This window comes from Ammodytes marinus (assembly GCF_949987685.1).
Source record: "Ammodytes marinus genome assembly, chromosome: 8".
Lineage (NCBI taxonomy): Eukaryota > Metazoa > Chordata > Actinopteri > Uranoscopiformes > Ammodytidae > Ammodytes > Ammodytes marinus.
Genome location: NC_137212.1, coordinates 18468648 through 18488655, shown reverse-complemented (window position 1 = coordinate 18488655; position 20008 = coordinate 18468648). Strand labels below are relative to the sequence as shown.

The 20008-nt window shown below is 42.4% G+C and overlaps 1 protein-coding gene across 1 annotated transcript in view; it reads right to left on the bottom strand.

The window, feature by feature from the left end:
* Positions 1-20008, bottom strand: part of agbl4 (AGBL carboxypeptidase 4) — a gene marked incomplete at its 5' end in the record, with an annotated part of 291765 nt that overhangs the window by 135956 nt on the left and 135801 nt on the right. The window contains one exon of the mRNA XM_080032655.1: positions 3153-3369. Coding sequence (XP_079888781.1) covers positions 3153-3369 — 217 coding nt within the window. The remainder of the gene's footprint in view (positions 1-3152; positions 3370-20008) is intronic.

Genomic DNA, 20008 nt, shown 5'->3' with positions numbered 1-20008 from the left:
GAGAGAGAGAGTTGAGGGTGGAGGAGGAGAGAGAGGGGGAGTGAGAGGGGGGGAGAGAGAAAGAAAGAGAGAAAGAGAGAGAGAGAGAGAGAGAGAGAGAGAGAGAGAGAGAGAGAGAGAGAGAGAGAGAGAGAGAGAGAGATGGAGAGGGAGAGGGAGCAGACAGAGAAAGAGATATGAGAGGGTGGGGCTGGGCTGTCTGCCACCCAGGCCCAGAGAACATAAAGAGAAAAATACGGCCATAAAACCTCTCTATGACTATGAATACTAATACTGACTCTGTGAGCCAAACCAACCGAGTCTGTCCTCTCTCTGTTCCCCTCTGTCTCGCTCAGACAAATGATGTGGCTTACAAATAAAGCAGAAATAGTGTGTGCTGCACAGGCAGGATTGTAAACCTCAGTATTTACACTATATTATACACAACACAGTAGTAGCACAGATGGAGAGGAGGATCAGTTAGCAGCAATGGTGTAACACACTTACCATTAACTTGCTGGTCTTCCAACCGTAAGTCACTTTCATATGTAACAATGATGTGATGTTTTCCATGCTGATTTCAAGGTTGTTTAGTGCAACTGAAGTGTGAAACAAGTTGCTAGCACCGATAGTAAACGGATAATGCTCTGCCTATAATGGAATATTAATAACATGCTGTAAATCCTTACTAGAAACTGAAGTCAAACTAAAAACAAGAACCATACTCTAAATAAATACAACAAATAGTGCCTGCTAGACTACATGGTAAGAGCATGTCTAGCAGATACTGTAAATCGGCATGTATTCTTATGGCAAGGTGGAATTGCTTAGATATCTATCGGAAATAACTGAAATTCAAGATTCAGATCCAAAACGATAACAACTGTTTGTCATATGCACAAATGCAGCAGTCATTGGCAATGCAATTCTTAGGCCTCAGGCTCCTTTCAACAATGCAATAGAAAAAAGAAAAAACACATGCAGGTGAGGGGGGCAACACCTGAGACACAAGTAAACACAAATAAACACAAAAGTAGTGCAAGGACACGGTGCAGATTAAGAGATTGTAGAGATTAGGTGCATACATATAAAGTACATTTAGAATTAAAAAATGCATTCAAAAATTAACAGTGAATATAACATACTGGACTGCATGATGCTACTGTTACAACTAAACTGTCTTGCTCTCTCTCTCTCTCTCTCCCTCTCTAGGCCACTTCTCGTAGGCTAATTTATGTCAAATGAGGGTCAACAGATTATTTCTGTATTTTAGCAGAGAGACGCACACTTCTGGCGAAATAAAGAAAAAGACGAGACTGGTGAGCTCAACAGTGTTGCGTGGCAGCCGTCACGCGCCTACTGTATAATGTAGCAAACCACTGCATCCGTGAGTCTGTTTAATGTTAGGTATGTTCGGGCATGTTAAACATCGGGTTGTATGTATAGGTATGCAACTGAAAATGTAGAGAAAGATATCGCTGTCAGATGAATAACATCCCATTGCTCAGCCGGACATGAAATAAGGAGTCAAAGGTGGTGTTGAAGGCTTTCACAATAAAACAAATCCTGATACTATAAGCTAGTTAAGATGATAAAGACACTGCACAATAATTGTCACTAGAAAATAAATATTTCTGTCCTAACCCTCCAACAATGAGTTCATTTTGTCCAGCCTGTAACCATAAATTCATGGAAGCATATTTTTGCAGTTACCGACCCGTACAGGACTCTGTCTTGGGACTCGTATTAAAATGTGCTCCTTGTTACAACCAGTTACCACAGTCACCAAATCAACCAAAACTGAGATCTTAAAAATAAAGCATATCCAGGAACCATGTTTCCATTCTTCTCTCTAACAATGGAGCGTAGTGTTAGTTCAGGCAGGGTACGGAACTTCAAGTCGGCTGTCATCTCGGCACGTCAGCTGACAGCCATAGTCCGCCCCTAGCACACCATTGGCCGTACACTCAAAGTGGCGCCTTATTTAAGCTGCTCTAGTCTGCCTACTGGTGCTGTTTCCTCTGCAAGCTCTTGCAACCCACCTCCACCTCACCACCTCCTTGTTAACTGTATTTGTCATCAATGTCATTTCTGTTGACATTGACGCCTGTTCTGTTCTACACCCTAGGGGGTCCTTGCTGCAGATCTCCTCACCTTTCGGTAATCCATGTAGCTCATGGAGGACAGAGGGTTGGCTCTCTCTGCCTAAAAGCTTTCCACGTGTGCACGTGGAGGGTGTGGAGAGCATGGATCAGAACCATACCGCCAAACAGAATTACTGCAAAGTATTCTGCTAATTGAAATAAACTTCTATTTTGACTAAAGTATTCCTGTCTGAATTGAATTTTCACTAGAGTTGGTTTTGAAATACGACCGCAATTTGAATACTTCATTTTATTATTGTTGTTATTACTGTAGGCCATCACATGTTTTATTTATAGATGAATAACTATTGTTTTTTAAACCTTATCGTCAGCCGTTTCATGCCATGGCGTGATGTTCAAATTTGTAGAAATGTTATGGTCAGATGCTCCCTACAAATACCTGTACTTTCATGGTGCCCCCCTTGCAGCAAGCTTTTCTCTGACAAATGTTGGAGGACAGAAGAAAAAGTCGTAATCTCTCAAGCATTTCTAATGAGTTTTTCTCCTACAATTATTTGATAAGAGCAGACAAGACTGGAGGCAGCGTGTATGATACACTAGCTCCTACTGCCGAGGTGAGTGCTCTGCTGATTACACAAAGAGCCATTTACACACACATACTCATGCGCGCACACACACACACACACTCACGCGCGCACACACATTCTCACACACACACACACACACACACACACATCCCAGAGGCTTATAGTCTGTCATCTCATAGTGCAACAATCCTAATAATAACATGAGAGGCTGAAGTTATGACCGGCAGGCACACGTAAGTTACCAATCTCGGTCTCCGTATTCGGAACACACACACACGCACACGCACGCACACACACACACACACACACACACACACACACACACACACACACACACAGAAGTACTACATCTTACAACCTTTCCACCCCTGATCTCCACCACCATTCCACTTCTCAGCTCCAGCCATAACACACTACCACCCAGCACACACTCTTTCCTCTACAGCTGCTCACTGCAGCAACACACTACCTCGAGACTCACCACACTCAGTCCCAGTTGCTCCCTCTTAAGGTAGGGCAGGTTTCTGCGTTCCAGGCTGGCCAGGTAGTGCTGCAGTCTGGAGTAGGTGTAGGGGTAGCAGTAGGCAAACTGGTAAACGTCGTCCTCTCGGTCAAAGCAAAAGGCAAAGGACATGACGTAGTTGCGCCGGTGGTCGGGGCAACGGTAGTAGTAAACGTTTTTGGCTGGAAGCCTCTGCCTGCAACAGCAAACGACAAACACATAAGGAGAGAAATCAAAGAGGTCACGTACATCACAGGTCTAGTCATTTAAGGATATGGGGTCTAGAAGGAGAGGAAAGCAGTGCAAAAAGTGTTATGTTTCATGATGAAACAGTGACTCTTGAGTTATACACAGAGACTTTAGAAACCATAGTGCAGAGGTTGCATCAACTTATCAAGTTTATCATCTGCCAGACATGTTGAGTTCAGCTGGCTAAGAGTACAAGGACTGATGGAAGTAAGGAGATATCATAGGCAAGCTGCTTGGAAAGTATGTGAGGTTCTTGACTTATGAGGGCTGAATGTTAAAACAAACAAGCAAATCATTATGTTGGGGATGAGTGGGGAGTTTTTTGATTATTAGCAAACTGAACTATTCTTTGATAGATTATAGAACATATTAGTAAGTAGAATCAATCTGAAACAGACAACAACAATTTGTTGTGCTCATTAATCAAAACTTTGTGATTCCTCATCTTTCACATTAACGCCATCTAATATTGAAACCCAAGTAACACAATGCAAATGATGGATTTGGGATTAAAATGAATGTGAACAGCTAAACAACATAATTAAATTACAAAGAGTGACAGGCAACGCACTTGATGAAGTCAAATTAATATTACTTTTTTACAATTGCTGTGCATCCTCAGGGTTGTTTATCATCTTATTGGACTTATTTGAAGAAGAAAAAAATTAAAAAAGACAAATATGAGTAACTTTTGTTGCCCGCACAATACATCCTAAGTAAACAGCAAAACAAAATGAGTTGTGTATGATAAAACAGCAGTTATATCACTCAAAAGATAAGTCACACAAAATAACACCGTATCTGGTACATTGCATGATGTGTCAATTAAGATTGCATTCCGAGCAAAAAACGAGCAGAAATTATGTTTTGCTCGAGACTCATGTTGTAGTGTAAGCCTGTGTGCAAATTCAGGGACACGATGTATAGAGTGAGGAACTGGTAAGCATCTTATTAGTGCACCAGCGGCGCTATCATGTATGTTGTGTTGGGCATTGTATGGTATTTGTAATGTGCTGTGTGTTTAGTCTTGGGCCTTCTTCGTTGTGTACTGTGGTTGTGTATACTTTGCTGAATTGCGCGTTGCACGTTGCATGCTAGGGGCCCCGGGACGAAATCAAGCAGACTGATCCATGCACCTCATTGACGATCGATGGGGGTTGCAGGACAGTTAGTGCTGCCGTCTACAGAACTTCTCTGCTTACTCGACATGATTTTCTTTTCACACTCTTCACCTGTCTATATCTTTGTCTTACATGCCACTGAGACAACATGTTCTAAAAGGATGCTGTTTGATGCCAGTGACTGCATTTGCCTCCTTTCTTTTTCATCTCTTGTCTTTTCCTGTCACTTCTTGAGTCCCTCCGCCTTGATAGTTTTGCGGAAAAGAAGAGACCCAAGCAAAGGGGTAAGCAAAACAGTGCTGCCGTATGAGCTTTAGCAGAGGCTCTAGAGAAGAGTATAAAAAGGTGGAAGAAGATGAGGCCGATGAGTGACTGGTGGGTTTGGGGTGTTGGGGGAGAGGGGGGGGGGAAGAAAGGTGGAATAAGGAGATAAGGAGAAGATGAGAAAGCAGAGCGATGGCAGATCTGAGCCTGATAGAGAGATATTTACGGGAAGAGGGGGGGCGGCGGCTAGGAGGGTATAGTGGGCTCTGTGATGGCGGGGGCCAGGCTACTGAGCTAGCGTCTCTGGTGGACAGATCAGATGAAGATGCTATCGGGGAAGGGGCTGTGATAGGAACAGGACCTGATTATCAACAAACAGGGCAGACTGCTAACCGCGGCTCGCTCACTCTGACGGAGTGAACTTCTCTCTCTCTGACTCACCTCCCGAAAGAAGGGAGGGACAGGAAGAAGACGCATGAGAGTTTTTAATGTGTTTGCTTAAGACACCAAATACATCATACATCAGGTGCGGCGACGGACATGCATATAGGAATGAAAAGTGAACACACTAGCGTGCATTTTCAAACACTTGAGGATGTCCCTGCAGGTACCTAGTAAAACAAAAAGGCTAAATCACTCGGCCTCTCAGACAGAGGGGGAAGAAGAAGGAGGGAGAGAAAAGGCTGATTATTCCTTCAGCGGAGGAGAAAGGGGAATGTATCTGCATGTGGCTATCTCAGCAGAATACTAATGCAGCCAGTCGCTAGCTATACCACACCCAGCCTTCCCACTGGAGCCATCTTACCAGCATTGTCTTACAGCCTGTAAAGCTGGACAAAGAAGGAGAAAAAAAGAAAAAACACAATGAATGGTCAATCTTGTAAAATATTTTCCCCCGACTGCACATGAATATTATTTCTAAAATGGCATCTATTTGAAGTACAGTATACTGTGAGTAATAGTGACCGGCAAGGACAAAATAAACCTCCACATGGCACACCTGCAGACGCATCCACACACAACCAAAAATGCACACACACACACACACACACACACACACACACACACACACACACACACACACACACACACACACACACCAGTGCAATACTGTGGGGCCAGCCCTCCATGGTGCAGGTTAATTAAAATAAGATGACACCTCACCTCTTCACATATTTCCCTGTTTGGCTCTGCCTATTCATGCAATCCCACTTCTCTCTGTTTCTCCTTCTCTTTCTCCCTACTGGGCAGCGTGTGACCTTGCCGGAGACTGGAAAAGTCCCGACTATTGATTTTAATTACTGCTGCTTGTCCCATCACTGCATTATAGTTATAAGCCAGAGAAAACAGCTTTGCCGCTTCTTACGGAAAAGGGACTCCCCGCAAGGCCCGAACTACAGGCTGCACATGCTTTAGGTACCACAGTCACGCCCACAAATATAAAAATGCAGTCCCTTTGTTTTTGTTTAGTTTTTTTCCCCAAGTGGTGGCTGTTCCTGCTCGGCAGCTGGCAATTTGTTTTATCTAAATGGTTCCTCCCCTGCCTGTCTCTTGACGTGGTACAGTGCTGTCGTTCCCAAACAGAATTATCACTGCATGGGATAAGGGGGGGAGGGGTGGGGGAGCTTCCCCCAGATGATAACGCACTCACACATGGTTTTACAATTCAGTGATTACAGACACAGAAATAAACATACACACACACGCACGCACACACACACACACACACACACACACACACACACACACACACACACACACACACACACACACACACACACACACACACACACACACACACACACACACACACACACACACACACACACACACACACACACACACACACACACACACACACACACACACACACACACACACACACACACACACACACACACACACACACACACACACACACACACACACACACAGGAATATGCAAAGCGCCACACACTAAAACGAAGCAGTATGTGAGCAACACCAAGGTCATTCCTTTGACAGCGAGCTGTGGGACAAGTTAACTGCGTGAGTGTCTCGTCACAGCCTTACAGAATAAACAGAAAGACGCACAGCACAGAGAAAAATACAGAGACTGAAATACCAGACATAGGCTGACAAATAGGGAACAAGACACGTAAAGAGACAAAGTCAGAGAGAGAAAGGGACAAAAGAAGAAGAAGAAGAGACAGGGGGAGAATGAAAAAGGGGAGACTGTTTCATTGAGCTAGCAGGCAGCCTTTAGCGAGGTGTCACTTTGCTTTTCCCGGGGCTTTTTTCTACTTCTGCAACCCATTGGTAGCTACAACCTCCCGCTCTAATTTTCATGGCACTGGCGTCTCTCTGAAGTTTCGAGATGAAGGCTTATAAATTGGTAGCTTTCATACAGGCGACATCTTGTCCATATTTTCAAATCAATCAAGCGTAGAGGACACGCCAATCACTGCTGCTCCGAGCACTCTCGCAGACAAAGGCAAAAAACATACGGGACAAAGCTCACGAGGCCTGGACGCAGACATAAACACACACACACACAAACACACACACACACTCAAACTGACTCATCCACTCCATTTTATTTTCTATCTCACTGTTGTGTCTTTCAGCTTGTCAAGCGCTCATCCTGTCAACTGGTACGAAGGTTAAATGTCTTCCAATAAGCTTGTACAGCTGTCAAGCTCCACAGATCCCCACCAGCTCATTTAAGGCAAATAGTTAGTCCGTTTGGCAAACATTTCCCGTTGAATGACATATTTATTTTACTCCTGCTGGGTTACTACGCCAATAATTGAAGAGGCAATATTTCTTTGTGCTCTAAAATGATGCCAGATGTTAGATAGGCTCATTGTTTTTTATAACACTGCCCTGTGTTCTTGTTTAGCATACTAAGCCATGCAGAAAAACAGCCTATGAATTGTCTGAGGGGTGTCAAATGTGTGTGCCTATGTATATTCATGTGCGGGGATGTGAGTAGATGAGCGTGTGTGCGTGTGTGTGTAAACATGACGGCATATATAAATATATATATTCTTGAGGCATCCATCTATCTTTTTGGGATGCAAATCTTGTTGCAACAAAGCATTCCGGAGACACTGTTACTAGGCAACCTGCTTACTTTGTAATTCGGGTTGGCCTGATGTTTATTGTACGTGGTGGTACTATATGTGTGTTTGACTATAAGGCTTTTATGAGAATGTGTCCTCATATCAGGACTTGACCAATGAGGAGAGAGCATCCCATGTGCGGGAGGAAGTCATAGATTTTGATTTGGACTCTCAAGTGTGGCAGCGTTGAGAAGTGACTTAGTGTGAATTTAAAATGGTTTAGAAAATAAAATGTAGGCCTATAGGTTAATCATAACTCTATGCAGGTGTGTGAGTGTGTGTGTGTGTGTGTGTGTGTGTGTGTGTGTGTGTGTGTGTGTGTGTGTGTGTGTGTGTGTGAAAATAAGCACATTAAGACAGGGGCTGATGATGTGAAATAGCAGGTTGTTACAACTCAAGTCTGAAGTGTTTGCTCTGATAATCGCATTGACATATTCATTGCTGGTGAATTTTAGTAGTAAAATTTGCTTCTATCCTTAATCCCGAGCCGAGCTTTTTAGTGTCTTCAAGGTGAGTTGGCCGAATCAAGTTATGTTAATATCAGATTACACCTGCAGCACTTCACCTGTGTTCAGAACCTAACATGTGTGGAGTCATTTCCATCTTAATATTTCCGTCTCATCTTAATAAAACACAGTTGCTGTTTATTGGAAGTAACCCGTTTGTTCTTTTGATACAGTATGTCTGTGCTTTTAGGGATAGATTACTGAAAAAGATGAATTTTATTTAATGGACCCTTTGAATCTGACCCTGCACCCTCGCTATTTGTTGTCATGTTGTTGATTTTAGAACCGGAAACACCAGGATAAAAGCAGGAACCAAATTCTTATCATATATACTGTACAGTTGTGTTCAAAATAATAGCAGTGTGTTTAAAAAATTGAGGCAAGATCAAAATCCTTATCATAGCTTTTATTTCCAAACACGCAAATGCATTGGGGACATTGCACATTATATTCCAAATCCAAATATGAAGAAACTTTTGTCAAATGTTTCTTCATCTTTACAGAAAGTGAAGAAAAAGGAATATTAGACTGTTCAAAAAAATAGCAGCGTCTGCATTTTTCTTTACAACTCAAACATTTACTCTATCAACTGAAAAATGCATGAAGATTTAGCTTCCCTATGAATCACTGAACTAATATTTAGTTGTATAACCTCTGTTTCTGAGATCTGCTTCACATCTGTGTTGCAGGGAGCCGACCAACTTCTGGCACCTGTGAACAGGTGTTTCAGCCCAGGACGATTGAACTACAGTCTACAATTCCTCTGCATTTCTTAGTTTTGCCTCAAAAACAGTATTTTTGATGTCACCACATGTTTTCTATTGGATTAATGTCCAGGGATTGGGCTAGTCACTCCATAACGTTAATCTTGTCGGTCTGGAACCAAGATCTTGTTCGCTTACTGGTGTGTTTGGGGTCATTGACTTGTTGGAACACCCATTTCAAGGGCATTTCCTCTTCAGCATAAGGCAACATGACCTCTTCAAGTATTCTAATGTAACCAAACTGATCCATGATCCATGGTATGCGATGAATAGACCCGACACCATAGTATGAGAAACATCCCCATAACATGATGTCTGTGCCACCATGCTTCACTGTCTTCAAAGTGTACTGTGGCTTGAATTCAGTGTTTGGCTATTATTAGGATTTTGATCTTTACTACATTTTTTAAACACACTGCTATTATTTTGAACACAACTATATGTCTGCAATGTAAATATGACTATGTGCTCCAGCCATCGCCTCTATCTTAAAAACCTAATCTGTTCCACTATGAATTTAAAAGAAATGTGAGAGATGTAGAGCACTCATACTGTACATTCGGAAGGGATACTTTTTTTATCACCCCTGGGGTGGCACACACATAATGAAATAGAGGAGGATTTAGCCGCTCTAACTCACTCCCATATAGTGGCAACGAGGAATATAAAATATAAGTGTGTTTTCTTTCTTTCCTTGTTTGATTTTTTCATCATTAGGCTTCCAATTCAGCTGTTATTTGTCATAATAGGAATGATCATTTCCTGAGAATCTGCTTTAAGAGGCTCCTTGGAATGTTGAATGACTTCAGAATATGTTTCAGTAATTTAGCATTTCTTAAATATGTGCATATAATTAAACTGAACTTGGAATCAAATCTTCGATTGTTGTATTTAATAAAGGATGTTGCATAACTTTTAATACTGAGACAGTGCCTGGAGAGACCAGTAGAGGGCCACACCATTGAGTGAGAGGTGACCTGTTGAGATGTTAAACTGAGAGAGAGAGAGAGAGAGAGAGAGAGAGAGAGAGAGAGAGAGAGAGAGCAGTGCTTTTTTCTAAATTAACTCACACACAGCACACCGTCACTGCTTTGGTCAGTGAGATGTACAGGCACATACATACAGTACGGACTGTACTGTACTTGTCTTTCCTATCCTTAATTGCAGTTAAACAAAATAAGAAATAAATAAAAGAACCAAAAAAGTAAAACATGTCCCTTATATATCCCAGAGGGGTCTGAGCTAGATTGAGCACGTCAGGCCTGCTAGTATCTGGCTCCCTTGTGTCTTGTGGGGCAGCAGGGCAATTAGCAGAAAGCAGATGATCACTGTGCCCTCGCCACTGTGGCGCCACTGGTCCCCTTTGGGGCAACAGGGCAGGTGCACATTTGTCTGGAATAATGGGGGGTATGGAGAAAGCCCACACAATAAAACACACACAACCACACACATATCTAATAAAATGATGATGTCAGTGTTAAGCCCCTGCTGAGTGGTGTTGGTGTAAGCTATAGTGGGAGTGGGAGGAGTGGGTTCCTGTGTGTGTGTGTGTGTGTGTGTGTGTGTGTGTGTGTGTGTGTGTATGTGTGTGTGTGTGTGTGTGTGTGTGTGTGTGAGTTTAAAAGAGGAGAGAGAAGGGACCGTAGGTCTATAATTGTGTGATGCAGCATTTCCCAGAGTGCAACGTTATACTCTCATCACTTTATCTGTGTGAGTGTGAGTGTGGACCGAATAGACAGACTGGCGCCAGACTAAGTCATAATAATAATGTTCCGAGAGACCAGACACACGCACAGACAAAACAACAGATATGCACGCGCACGCGCGCACACACACACACACACACACACACACACACACACACAGACACCCACACCCCCCCCACCACACACACGCACACGCACACACACACGGTGTATGATGTTCATATAAAGGGTAGTGATCATGTGATCATACGAAAGATGAGTCCAGTCCATCAGCCCATTAGTGATGTTCTCTATACCACAGCACAAGGAAAGACCAGATCTGACCAAGCCCACTGAGTCTTCCTTCCTTCATTTGCTTACTTTCTTTCACTTTTGCTTTCCATATTAATTTTTCTCTTTCTTTGTAGCGTAAATGTATTGTGATACATTGCATAATAAAATTGAATGTGTATTTCAATTTCAGTTTATGTTTCAGTCTGAAACATGTCACAAATTACGGCCACCGTGGCTGTTGTACTCCAATCTGTTGTAATAATACAAGTACATGATTGTTTTGAGAACAATTACGTCATCACTGTATTATAAATGACTGACGTATGGTTGAAAGAATACACTCCGATCTCACCGCGTTCATCTGGCACACTGAGTCATGCCAGTTACAGTGCGACAAGTGATTTAAGATCAAACATTACCATCACAACTGTATTCCCTGTGTGTGTGTGTGTGTGTGTGTGTGTGTGTGTGTGTGTGTGTGTGTGTGTGTGTGTGTGTAAGAGAGAGGAAGAGAAAGAGAGAGAGTGTGTGTGTGTGTGTGTGTGTGTGTGTGTGTAAGTAAGGTCACTCAAAGTGATGAGATCATTCTTTCTGGAAATGTACTCAGTGGAAGGTAATGCAACACACATGACACATTCTGAAATCACCTTTTCATTAAATTCCACATAGAGATGAGCTCACCTCAAATAGTCCATTATACTGATCAGAATGACCGGCTGCTGTAGAGAAAAAAATCCCCAACAGCTTGAATAATGCAATGATGAGCAAAATAAACAATAAATCCTCCTCGAGACACAATCAGTCTTGCTGATTTTGCAATAATGGCTCATTAGCCTCACTTAAGCTTGTTACAAAAAAAAATCAATGTTTTTCAAATCAGGTTGATTCCAATCTTATTGTAACTTCTTACTGTAAATAAACAGTTCCTGTATCTCTACTGTGAATACCACATAAAACAAAATTCCCCTACAATCAAAATCCCATCAACTGTATATGATACATTTTACAGCATAAATCTCATACACCTCCTCTTCATGCAGTTCAAATACTGGTAATGTCACAGGTATATTATGAATACTGCTATGTTTTTGTAACTTAGCAAGCTACTGTTGTTCTCAAACCCCAGTTATGGGGATCTGCTTAGGTATCATTGTTATTTCACTGGAGATATTCCATCCTATCCTAAGCATAATATAATGATTATGTAAGTCAGACAAAAGCCAATTCAAGCTTTCCCCTGTAAACGGCAAAGGCTTTTTTACATCATGAATGAACAAAATTACAGCATGATTGATCCATGTGTCAGCAGACGCCCTGACACATGAGGGAACGTTGAGGCCACAGTAGTGACGCAAGTCTGCCTACTTCCTCATCATTCTGTCCTGCCTCTGTCTCCCTTCCTCCCTCTCCATCCTCCCTGAGGGCCCCGCTGGCCTTGGCACAAAGATGCCAGACTGTCTGCCCGCATTTCCCTTGGCACAGCTGTGGCAGCTGGGGGCCTGGCTGCCCTGTCTGCCTCCATACTCCTCGGTATATCAGACACAGACACAGACACACACACACACACACACACACACACACACACACACACACACACACACACACACACACACACATAAACACAAACACACACGCAGCAAAAACACTCCACGCTCACAGCTTGCAGTCAGACTGGTGTCCCTGTGTGTGTGCCAGGGGTAGCAGCACCCGCAGGGAGAGAGGGCTGGAGGGAATGGGGGAGGACAGAGAACAGGGGAGGGTGGGAGCTGGGTGTGTGTGTGGATGGATGGGCGCCTGGGCTCTCACATAGCCAGATGCTGCCAATTACCTTCTCCGGCCGCCATGGGGCTGTAGGGGGACAGTCTGGCACCTGTACAGACCAACTCCCACCCAAACACACACACACCCACACCCACACACACCCTTGGAACATGTATACTGTCTATTGCAGGCGGAAGAAGAGGCTTGGGTGGGATATTAGGGCCACATGTTGCGGCAAAGCTCGAGGGAATAACCCCTGGATCAATATTACTGCTGAACTTTCCTGACCTTTGCCTAAATAATATTCTCACTCACTCTATACAGTTTATATACTGTGTGTGTGTGTGCATGCATGCGTGTGTGTGTGTGTGCGTGTGTGTGTGTGTGTGTGTGTGTGCGTGTGTGTGTGTGCGTGTGCTGTGTTGGTGATTATACTAGACAGAGGGAAATACAGGCCATTACAGGAGAGACCCTGTAGCTACAGCACCCAGCGCTGCACTGCCCTTAAAGGCTCATGGCTCTCAAAAAAGCAGCCTTTTATTCCAGCCACAGCAAACATCTGCCTCTGGAACGACATATACTGTATATAGATATAGAAAACAAGCATGAATATACATGGTTTAGGACTTGTTTTTTATAGTTTAATTTGAAAACAAAGTCATACCCATCTAAAATGGGAAAACAAACAGGTGTGGCTTTTGACTGCAGGAAAGTAGTTACAGTACAGGCTGGGCAAATTATTATTTGATATTTTGTTGTTTCCACATACACATATATGTAGACAAAACATGAACACAATACAATGCTTGTGATAGTCCATGTAGCAGTTATCTTCAACAAATCATATGAAACCTACACAAACAAGTTGAACTTGTTACTCCTTTTGTGCCATTCAGCTTCATTGTTGTCCAAAACTATTAAAAACACATCAACGAGCCTCTGCAGTGGTGACATATTCCTCCATTAAAAAGAACATTGGCAATTTAAGTTATTCTTAGTCGATGTACTGCAAACCGACTTGTATTAGATTGTAACACCACTGCTTCAAATTGCCACCATCTAGTATGCTGTCAAATGTTCAGATACTTGGTTCATACACTTTGTTCCCACCGAATGATTATGACATTTCAAATTTTAAAAGATGACATGGCTTTTTGGGCAGGGAAGATGTATTCAACTGACCTATAATTAAGTTATTTACAAGTTCATTTTTAAATCAGTTTTGAATGAGTTAATTCGTTGAAAATAGTTAGCTATGAAGAAAATGCTAAGGGCTTAAATATGCAGCCAGTTGCCTCTGCTTTTCTGCTTTTTCTTTCTTTTTTGAAAGGAGGCATGATGACCACTTAAGAGCCGTTCTATCTGAACAGGATGTGTCACAGATAGCTCTGTGTCGTTCTATCATAATATTTAATCTTGAGAGAACAGGATATGGTGATCATTGAATGGGGAAAAAATGTCAGACAAGCTCACGTGGCTCCAGCATCAGCACACTCAGAAAATCGTTTTTCGCTCCCCCAAAGTGCTTCAAAATTCGATATCTGGTGCGGCTAAACAAATAAAAACAACTCTTGAGACAAAAAAGTGAGAAAAAGAAAGAGTACAACTGCTCTTGGGAAAAAGGATGGATGGCATAGCGCCAGACATTGTCAATATGAGATTCACAATCTGACAAAACATTAATAAGTTGTCTATAAAAGTATGTATTCAAGATGGTGAACGCATTCGACCTTGTGTGGACTTCAGATGTGTGTACTACACTAAGGCAATCATAGGTTTGGTTAGTGTAAGTAAAATATGTTACCAATCAACAAATTAACAACAATGGCCCCATCATTCACAGAATATGTACAGACACAGACAAAGACACAGACAGACAGACAGACAGACATACAGACAGACAGACAGACAGACAGACACACACACACACACACACATACTCTGGGCCCTGTCCATCATGAAGATCCAGTTCCCTCGCTGTTCTGAGTGACAGATGACTTGTCACAGAGCTAAACGGGAGAATATTTTACTGCAGATTGAAAGAGGAGAAAAATGAGAGATGGGGAATAGAGAGAAAAAAAAGAGAGAAATTGCTCCATTACACCAGAGAGGTATATCATTCGATGTGCTGGAGATCACAGAACGGCATTTGCATTTACACACATGTTCACAAGGGAACATGTATAACATGATTCACTCTGTCTCCGTCTGTGTTGCCAACACTGGTTCTCGCTGTTTCACACACACACACACACACACACACACACACACACACACACACACACACACACACACACACACACACACACACACACACACACACACACACACACACACACACACACACACACACACACACACACACACACACACACACACACACACACACACACACACACACACACACACACGCACGCACAGCACATCAGAAACAAGGCATGAGAAAAGCTGAGAGGCTGGATCAATGTTGGGCTCTAGTGATTAGCTTTAATTGAGGAAAAAGAGCTATGGGAACAAAGAAACATTATGACCTTTTTCCCTGTCTGCACACACCACACGCTAATAAGACACATTCACACAATAACTTACTGACCGGAATCGTCAGAAGCACCTTCTCATAGGAATGATATGCAAATGGATGGCAAAGAGAGAAAAACAAACCCCGCGGATAATTGACTATCCTTGCCATATTTTTTTGTGCGTGAATGGCAATTTTCACTCTCCTGTCGAGTGCACTGTGATTATTCTATCAGACAAAAAAGATTGGCAGCATTTCACATCCCGGTGCTGTGGAATGACCTGTCTCGCTTTCTCTCTCTCAGGGCCTCTCTCTTCGTACATCCGCTCTGTCTCTCTCTCCGTGCGTGTCAGATTTCTGACTGAGTCAAATACCACTTGTCAGGAGAGCGCTGTTTGGACTGACATGAGATAAGAACAAACCAACTAGACAGTTATATGTTACTCCTCACTGCTGCAAGACTGGCGGAATAAGGCTGTGTGATGTACAAGTAATGTGTGGACCAGTGGCAATGATAATACTGAGGCCTGTATTGTACAAAGACAGAACTATTCTAGACACCACCCAGTTAGGAAACATACATTAATTTCTAAAATACATATTGTACATCTAGCTAAGCACAATATGTCAGAGAAATTACAGTTAATGCTCATGTTATTAGCATTCAAAACCCTATTTGTTCACATAATGGTGGGCCAGCTAGAACTGGCCTCGCCGTTTAAAAGACAGTGCATCTTTTCTAGCAGCTTGTGTTATGACCAGGGGTCATATCGAGAATTTGTATCAGAGTGCTGAGTTGCCGGTGGTGGATGGTGATTGGTTGGAAAGTTGACGGTGCCTGCTTTAAAAGGGGGCCTTGCTTGCTGATGATGACTGCCCCGCCTTCTTCCTAATAATTTGTGTTTGGACTGTTCTTGTCGTGGCACTGGTCATCTCTGGGAGTTGGGGAAAAGGGGACCAATCTTTTATGTTATGATCAGGTTACCCCTAGGCCGGGTTTAACACTTGGATTCAGTTGAAAGATTGTAAATTCAAGATTGTTATTTTTTTGTCTCATCCTTACCACAATAAAAATGTGAAAGCAAACAGAGACACATTTCAGTCTGCTGATGAAATCATATCACAGCTCTTTGACAATGCAGATACTGTAACAGTAAAATATGGAAAACGATGCACAGTGGCTAGCAGGTTTTGCCTGAGACGTTGTGTTTTTGAATTTACACAAAAGAATGATGGCACCAAGCTGGAAGCAGTAATTAGGACAATCGCTAAACATCTAAATGACTTCCAAGGCGTTTGTGCGTAGTGTATAAGCACCCACTCCTTCTTAACTAATTTAATTTTAATCAATGCAGTAGTCTGTGGCTGCGTCACAGCTCACACTAGGAGTGTCTGAACCACAAAATGCAACCAAGTTGTGTTCAACCACTAACCGACCATTAGTTCAAGTCTAATGTCACTACAGAACCCTTTAAAGGTGGTGGCTTACTATAAAAAAGAAACAGAATAGCGCAGAGGCTGAATAGATACTCTTTGAAAATGAGATTCCCAAGAAATTGCTTTTTATGTTGCAATGTGGGTATAGACAAACACACGATAAAGTACTCACACACACACACACACACACACACACACACACACACACACACACACACACACACACACACACACACACACACACACACACACACACACACACACACAGGGTTAAAAAATGCGGTGGTCCCATTTGTTTCCAAGGTTTCATTTTGCTCTCTTACACACTAACACACACTAACACGCACTGAAACATTCATGCACACACACAAAACGATTATCACCAAAGGTATGTACGCCTGCTTGAAGCTGTTCCCACAGGGAAACTAGGTGCACAGCTTCTCTGCACTCATTCTTCATTGTCTGCTTATGATGCCCCATGTGTGCACACTGACTTTCATTTAACCCCTCACCACACACACACACAAACACTAACACACACACACACACACACACACACACACACACACACACACACACACACACACACACACACACACACACACACACACACACACACACACACACACACACACACACACACACACACACACACACACACACACACACACACACACACACACACACACACACACACACACACACACACACACACATGCATTTATGATGCCGACCCACCTTTCTTTCTCCATCTCTTTCTCTCTCACACTTGCACACACGCAACCAGTTTCCCCCCTGCACTTCTGTTTCATTCTAGTGGGAAAAGGAAAGCTTTATAGGCATGCCCACCACATGCTGCCGCCACACATTGAGGCTACTGTGACTTTTTACAACCACTGTTATGTCCCTAGTCAAACTTGCATGGCTCCAATATGTCACACGTTATAAAATCCAGGGTAGCGTCAATTGAATTAGGTCAGTGCATTACAACAATTTAGCAAATGATCAAGATAGATCATAATGTTATTTTATTTTGCAAGGTAAATATAAATATTTTCACTTGCACTTAGAAAGTGCAGGGTCCTTGCTCTGAATGCATTTCTTTGCTAAACCTCTTAATAATTAATTGCTTTAAAGTAGGGGAATTGAAAGAGATTCAACAACATTAGTGGCAATTACATGAAACCTTGCACGTGACATTATCTATATATATATATATATATTTCTCAACAACAAAAAATTATGCCCAGAGAAATAAACTGTTCCTAACGGCAGATTAGTGTTTTTGTTTTTGCATACACATTCATGGTGCTCAGATGATGAATCCAATGGATCCTGGGGATTTTGTCACTTTTCCTCTAGCACAATCGATCGCAAATCCAATTAGCTTCAAATGTGTACTTTTGCTATTAATCAAACATTTGCACACTAGCATTCTAAGACAAGTTAAAAAAAACTATACGTAAAATAAATTAACATGTTAGCTGTGTAACAACTGCAACAGTCTTAGCGTTGTTATTGTTAACATGTAAGCATGCTGACATAGGCTATGTCTAAGTACGTACTCGCATAGCTGCTAGTGTACTTGGTCATTTGGTGTGCAAGCAAATGGATTTTAAAATACAAATAACCCACACAATAATGGGCTATAGCTGGCTTTCTCCTACACAAAAGCTCCAATTGTCCTGTTCATTGGTATAGCTATACTCAGCAAGCAGTTAACTTAAAAAAACTGTATGAAAGAAACACATTCACTGAAATGCATTTCAGGGACAAAGAAATTAGTTAGGCTACCAATTACAGGGACATAAATTATATACTAGTTGTCTAATAATTGTTCCCTTAATGTTAAAAAGTCACTACTACACTGTGGTGATTTAAGAAATCTGAAGCCTATTTTGGACTTATATTTTTTTGCATCTCAGTGGTAAATGCATTCTTTCCGCCAATATAGCCTCAAGAATACTTGGATCCCCAGGACCTCCTCCAATAATTTATCAAATAAAGATAAAAAAAAATAAAATCCTATATCTGAGTTGAAGTTAAGTATTTTGTGCCTGCAGCAACATTTGCACTTATGCTACACCTGCTCTGCTGCCCTTTTTCTGTCATCATGATGTGAATGTGTTAACATGTGCTGGTGTGTTTGCAGTTCAGTGTGTGTGTAGGTGTGTGTGTGTTTCTGCGTGTGTGTATTGATTGATGCCTTCCAGGGCAGTAGCGTGATTGAAACACCTCCTCACCATAAAGCTGTCGTGCGTGTGATGGAGTCGCGGGGTCATTTTATGCATCACACCTGTCCCCCTTCCTCCACACGCTGACACGCAATCAAATAGGAAAATGGGCATATATGTTTTCCTGGCCTTGAGAGGGTTTGTGTGGAGGGTTGTGTGTGTGTGTGTGTGTGTGTGTGTGTGTGTGTGTGTGTGTGTGTGTGTGTGTGTGTGTGTGTGTGTGTGGGACAGCATAATAAGAACAAGAGAGGGGCACATAGCAGGCTAGACCTAGAAGGGAAATACACAGTGTACAATTTAGCAGTAAAATAGTGACAACAACATTACTATTTTAGATTACACACACACACACACACACACACACACACACACAAGCGCATAGTGGAGTGTAACCAAGTACATGCGAGGTTCAGTGCCATTTCAAGGTGATTTGACTTTCCCTCAGTATCATGTTAAGCTACTCCTCTATATTTAAGGGAGAAACAAAACCAGTAAGACACCAACTCACTGTAAAATGGAACAAACCTGTGTGCTGAGAAACCAGCCTCAGTTCTAAAAATAGCCAGGGAAAGAACCCTAAAATTATGACCCTGGCTGGCTGCCGTAGCGTCTAAGGCTGGCAAGACAAACGACATGCCTTCCCGCTCGGTGCCTTTAATCAGCTTGTGATAATTAACGCCACACTCCATTGGCCAAACAAATATCTTTGTCAAGGTGCTTGTTGCGGTACACGTTCTTATTCTGTTCTCAAAGACAAGATAACAAGCAGTCTTTAATTGCCTTAAATTCTCTGTATATTTGTTGTATTACAGACTTGAGCCTGTGCTGTTGGCTTGCTCTATAGTCACCCTCCGTTTCCCTCACTTGTTCCTCCGTCTTTCACACCTTTGTCTCGAAA